Raw genomic sequence first — 6,000 nt, 5'->3', positions numbered from 1 at the left:
TCGCGATTGAAAGCACCAATAATGGCGTCGACAACATCTGAAACAATTAAACAAACACAACAATCGTCAAATCATTTGTTAAAACAAACCTTTTATCACAAACCATTCAGCCAAGCAATTAACTAAAAATGCAATTTTGACCAAGTTGCTAAGAACAAACCTGCATTCCTTTAACCAAACCCTTAAAGGGAGCCAATTTCTGAATACAATTAACGGGAGGATAGCATACAACTTGCAAAGCCTGGATACCGCGCCATAAGAAGGGACATTTAGCCTTCGAGACCCTTCTAACAGTTTCTAAGGCAGCAACTTTGAGTAAAAATATTGCTATATGACCTGCTGCACCCTTAACATCTCTACGATTGCTTATTCCAGTTATTTGCCTGCAAGTACTCTTAGGATATGTTTTGGGACTCGAAACACCTAAATTTCCTTTATAACCTTTTTTCTCTTCCATGAAAATAACAAATAAACCAAAATTGAGAAACCTAAGAAAATTTCACCATTCCCAATTAATAAAGCAATCGACCGTATCAAAATTAAACTAGTAAGCTCTAGCTCTTCAAATCTCACAGAATTTTATAATAAAACCAAATCTACCTGCAAACAGATAGGATTTGAAATCAGGTATTTATCAAACAAATAGCTTAGAAATTATATAGAGCTAAAAATTTTAAAATAAAAAAAAAGGAAAGAAAGAAATCTTACCCCGAAAAATCGATTCATTTTTTTGGCAGATTTGGAGCTTATAAAAATTTTAACAGCCTTTTTCTGGTCTTGTCGGTAAATTCGAACAAGAAACTTCTTGGTCGTGTTTTTATGTTGTTAGTAGGTTTTATCAAATTATTTAATGCTTGAACGATCTGTTCTTTCGACAGCGATCGAGGAAAATATGAGAAATGGAGACAGAACGGGAAGTGATCCAGTGAAAGGCGTGGTCCTGCACGTGAGTACTACACCAATGTACGAGCTAAATGCAGTGACACGTGTACGGCAGTTTTCTAAGTAAAGATTTGGTAGTCCAAAGAGACCGGTTTAGCAGTTGTGATTAAGTGGCCGAATCGCGTACCGAACAGTATTATTTAAAATGCTAACCGTTGATAAACGTTTGCAGCGGCAAAAATATGCCCATTCGTGTCACGCGCCCAAAGCTTTGACACGACATTTTTTTTTGTCCTTTTATTGGGAAATACTTCTTTTGAAATTAGAGTTAGACCCGGTGAACAAGTGATAAGTGATGATCGCCAGGTGCTAGTTTTGAAGCAAGCTAAGACTTGATGCAGTCCACGTGTAGCCCAATGGCTGACCACGTGTGAAAGCCTCGCATCAACTGGAGAAAGAACAAACCAGAGAAACATAAATAAAGCGTCAGTGAAAGCCGAAAAGGATAATTAGTCGTATTCCCTTGCATCTCGTAAAGATCAAGAAACTAACCAATCGTTTTAGATCAAAAAGAAGAAACCATGGCGTCTAATCTTAAGCCAACGTTTGGCTACACTGTTGTTAATGTTAAGGACGTAGCCAAATCAGTAGATTTCTACGCAAAAGCCTTTGGTTACGACGTTCGTCGCTTGGACGAGTCTCACAGGTACGTATGCATCATTCAAAATATTTGCATGTGATTTTCGGACGTGCCCATGGCTTGGCTCATTTGGTTTTCCAATGGTGGTTTTTTGGGGGTAATTAATTACAGATGGGGAGAGCTGGAGAGTGGGCATACCACGATTGCCTTCACTCCCAGACACCAACACGAGACCGATGACCTAACCGGTGCGGTCCAAGTCCCAAAATCTGATAGCGAGCGACCCCCAGTGGAACTCTGTTTGGTTTACACAGACGTCGATGCTGCATTCAAGGTTTGTAGACAACAAATCAACAATGGTGTTTCTTATTTTACCAGAATTTTCATATTGATCCATGAACGATTATGACGAATATTTGGCTATGAAGAACAAATGTGATGAATGGGCATATATTACAAGTATAAATTTTTTGTTTTGACTGGTTTCAATTGTTGTTATGGTTGGAGGACAGCGGGCGGTGGAGAATGGAGCGCTGCCCGTGAGCCAGCCAGAGGACAAGCAGAATTGGGGACAGAAGGTCGGGTATGTGCGTGACATTGATGGCCTGACCGTCAGGATGGGGAGCTATGTTCACGCATCAAAACAAGACTGATGGAACTAAAAAGTTCATAACCTTTGTTATGTGTTAATTTATGTATTAAGGTAAGTTGTTATGAGTGCGGATGTGAATTATATTTGTGAGTTTAAATTAGTAGGATATATATATATAATCATAATAATATTCTAATTAATTTAAATTTTATGCTTGATTTCTACTATTGTTTCCTATCTAGTCCTACTTTCTTTCATTCTCCTCCATACTTGTTTAGTAGGTTGCTTTGTTCAGCTTGTCACTGGTAATTATTATTCAATAAACTAATTTATGAGTTCATTAATTGAAAATGAGTTTGCTTAAAAATATGAAAAAATCGACTAATAACTTTTAAGGAAAGTATTTTTATGCTTCTTTGTTAACCGCAAACTAAAGAGAAATAAGAGGGTACAATTCAGTTGAAGTGCTAAAAGAGTTTGGTAACACTTCATTCCTCTGAGATTGAGCATTCAATTAATTCAAGGGAGCAGATATTCAACACCACTTCCTTTCTTTCTCTGTCTATAGCAGAGATATTTTAGGGGCAGAACAAGAGAATAAAAGGCTGGCAAAAGAAAAAATAAAATACTATTGTTTTGGAGTTTGATCGACAAGTAGATTGTAAAACCTACTAATAGAGATCAAAATCAAAGCATCTAACAAAAGACAAATGTCCATCCAAAGAAGAGTCACCAGAAAAAAGACCTTATGATAGAGGGACTCAACAAGAACGCTTGCCAACAAACACTAAAAAAACCAAAACGCTTTTGAATACATAAACGTTTTTGACAGTTATTACAATTACTTCACCACAAGAAGGGAAAATAAAGTAAAAAGGGGTAAAGTGTGAGAACTTCAGATGGCATTCTACAAGAACACTGCAGTGTTGTATCAACCACATCTCCCCACACAATAAATTAAGGCATTCCCTGGGTACATATGTAGAGAAGAAGCGCCAGCAACAAATCACAACATTTCTTGTGACCGTCTGACGCAGCGGCTGACCTTCCTCTTGAATTCATCTCTCCTCTCTCTCCATTCCTTCTGCAATTTACACAAAAATATTGGTCGTAAGAAACACGGATGGAAGAGCATGGTTTTGATTCTTTGGTCTGTCAACCAAAATAAGTTGTAAAACAGCAACTTTTAAGTTCATGAGTAAAAAGTTTCCAAATGAAATATATGACAAAACTTGAGCATATGCCAATGGCTGCATCAGGTGGAGAAGAAAAGAGATAAAACACCAGGCCACAGGAATGATAATATAATAAGGCTCCATATTAGGGGAATTTCTAACAAAGAGGACTAGGGAATAAAGCATGTGTACCTTTTGATGGAATTTTAGAGTCGGGCTACAAATAAAGGGGAGAAAAAACAGTATAACAACACATTTCTATGGAAGCAAACTCGGCACATGAAATTGGATGTGCACCATATGTACAGAGACTTTGGCAAAGAAAAGTGGGATGACAACATAACTAAATAGTAAATACCCTAGGAATATACGGAGTAAAGAAACAAGTACATATTAAAACCCCATATAATCTGAATAGTCATTTTAATTAATGATAGTTAATATAAGCACAATCCCAGAAGCTTTTTAAGGAAATTTGTTACCCTTAATAGAAGGGTAGATAACATGTTAGTACATGTCAATGGAAGTTTCATCAAACATTCAAAAGGAACATTGCATGCAAATGCAGAGATCATATACCGCGAAGATAGAAAGGGAACCACCCTTGTAAGAACCAACAAACCAAAGACCAAAGTTGTTGCAAAAAAAGGAATATATAATTCAAGACAATCAACAATCACTTACTGCAGCTTCAACATTCGCCGGAGATTCGTCGTTAGGGCTGGAAAGCATTGATATGATACTCAAAACAATACTCTCAACCTGCCACATAATAAGAGTACTACATTTGTTAATGTACTATCACAGTGTCAAGGAAAAAAAAGGGAGAAAAACAAAGTAGCGAGGAGCAGGGTAACTGCAAATTTGTGAATAACTCATTCACTAGTAAGACATTCATGTATAATTTCAGTTTCTAATTACATGTAAATCTCTTATGATTTCCAGATTATACTTCTTACCTGTCTTCCTTTTTGCCTGATAAAAGAAGTTACATGCTTGCAATCAAATAGTTAAAGTTTGAGCAAAGTTAAAATCTATGGCGCTACATATGTCATTAGCCCTTGAACAGGTAAAAACAAAAAGACAATTCATAATTAATTGACACTTCATGAACATACCGTATGTACTGGCATCCACCGCTCACTTGCAAGCTCATAGCCATTTGGATCATCACCTGGAGGATGAAGAATTGATATGCAAACACGCCCATCGGGATAAACTGCGGAACAAATAGAGATGAAATTAATTCTTGCATTACATAAAGGCATGTAAGAACCAGAACAGAGAAAGGTATACCATTAGGATGCCAAATCTCTGATGTAAATTTCACTGTTGGAGGGCTGTTTGGATAATTGGGGGGAAAGCTCATAATGGCATTGAAAAATCCCCCTTCACTGAAATTTGAATATTTTTGTTAAAGAACATAAACAATAAATCATGAGATTACAAGACATATGCTGTAGCCACAACCACTAAAAACAATCCCTATATAACTCAATTCAATGTCATGGTTACTCAAGAACAAGAACAGTAAAATTGAGCACAAGCAACGGGAAGGAAAGACAAGTAACAAGAACATAGAACTACAAAGCAAAGAAACTTATCTTAGCAGCAAACAAATAGCATTGTCAAGAAGCACAAGAACAACAATTTGTACTGCTCAGAACCAACAAACCTCCAAATAGAAGCAAAGAAGCTACCATGCCATCATCCAAAATTTATCATGCCCAATTCTAGAAAAACCCTGTTTTAAAGATGAAACTTAATGAAGTATAGTTACATTGACAGAAGCTTTCAACGACTCCTAACCAAGTCATTCCTTATAAAGGCTGAAAACAAACAATTCGCTCTCTCTTGCAACCAATTCAACAAAACTAACTAAATAGCAATTGGCAACACAATGACTAGGTAAAACTCCAAATCAACTATTCCTCACAATCACCTAAAAATCAATCAAGCAAATCCAATTCAGAACCCAAAATTCCTTTCGAATTCAATAGAAGACCTTACAATCAACCCTGGCATCAATCATGATTCAGCAAAATCAATCCAATTTCAAAACCCAAAGTCCTATTAAGCATCAATCACAACCAAAACTCCTGATCCAATGTCATCAAACCAAAGCCACATCAAAGAATCCATAAGAAACAATTAATTCCAATAAAAAACAAACTTTACCAAAACGAAAACACTTACTAAAGAGTATCAGGTGGTCCAATAATTGTAACACTCCATTCAAAGATATTATTCTCATCAACCAATCCGGCTGAGAACCCATCAACCGGGTTCTTACAAAGATCTGCAAAACGATCAATTAAAACCCGGCTCAGAATCGAAACAAAACCCCAAAATTTTCATAATTTTGAATCATTAAAATTGAAATCGATAAAAAAAAAAGACTACCTTTGAGCTGTTTCTGAAGGAGGAGGCTGGCTTGAGATGCCATATAAACAATAAAGATAGAGATAAAGAGGCAGGGTTCTAGAGAGAGAGCTGCGAGAAGCTCTGCGATTTGAAGAGAGAGGAAAAATAAGGGAAAATTAAAAGCCGACACTTTGTTTCAATTTATAGATAGAAAGAGAAGGTTCGCCGATTGTGGACTCACAATTGTGCACGGGAGAGCTAGGATTATGTACGGTTCGGTTTGCTTTGGGATGCGTCTCTAGGCGAATTAGAATGTGCCACGTAAGCTTCGGTCTGCCGTGGATCGG

The 6,000-nt window shown here is 36.9% G+C and overlaps 3 protein-coding genes across 3 annotated transcripts in view; 1 reads left to right on the top strand and 2 right to left on the bottom strand.

The window, feature by feature from the left end:
* LOC110412210 (SEC14 cytosolic factor family protein / phosphoglyceride transfer family protein) overlaps positions 1-911 on the bottom strand; it is a 4,200-nt gene extending 3,289 nt beyond the window's left edge. The window contains exons 1-3 of the mRNA XM_021422718.2: positions 709-911; positions 161-600; positions 1-37 (exon numbers count right to left, since the gene is read on the bottom strand). The exon at positions 1-37 is cut by the window's left edge and continues 118 nt beyond it. Of these exons, the coding sequence (XP_021278393.1) occupies positions 1-37; positions 161-457 (334 nt within the window). The 5' untranslated portion in view covers positions 458-600; positions 709-911. The remainder of the gene's footprint in view (positions 38-160; positions 601-708) is intronic.
* A 481-nt stretch (positions 912-1,392) lies between these two features.
* Positions 1,393-2,240, top strand: DSI-1VOC (dessication-induced 1VOC superfamily protein). The gene is made up of 3 exons (XM_021423544.2): positions 1,393-1,588; positions 1,694-1,856; positions 2,035-2,240. Exons 1-3 carry the CDS (start codon positions 1,464-1,466, stop codon positions 2,173-2,175), a joined length of 429 nt encoding a protein of 142 aa, XP_021279219.1. The 5' UTR covers positions 1,393-1,463; the 3' UTR covers positions 2,176-2,240.
* A 480-nt stretch (positions 2,241-2,720) lies between these two features.
* LOC110412838 (ubiquitin-conjugating enzyme E2 7) lies at positions 2,721-5,849 on the bottom strand. Its single transcript, XM_021423472.2, has 6 exons — positions 5,693-5,849; positions 5,486-5,588; positions 4,586-4,683; positions 4,408-4,508; positions 3,974-4,051; positions 2,721-3,198 (listed from the first exon to the last, which is right to left on the bottom strand). Exons 1-6 carry the CDS (start codon positions 5,733-5,735, stop codon positions 3,121-3,123), a joined length of 501 nt encoding a protein of 166 aa, XP_021279147.1. The 5' UTR covers positions 5,736-5,849; the 3' UTR covers positions 2,721-3,120.
* Positions 5,850-6,000: the final 151 nt, after the last annotated feature.

This window comes from Theobroma umbraticum, unplaced genomic scaffold, assembly GCF_002168275.2.
Source record: "Theobroma umbraticum cultivar Fairchild unplaced genomic scaffold, ASM216827v3 scaffold_95.0, whole genome shotgun sequence".
NCBI lineage: Eukaryota > Viridiplantae > Streptophyta > Magnoliopsida > Malvales > Malvaceae > Theobroma > Theobroma umbraticum.
This window is presented reverse-complemented; position numbering and strand designations above follow the sequence as displayed.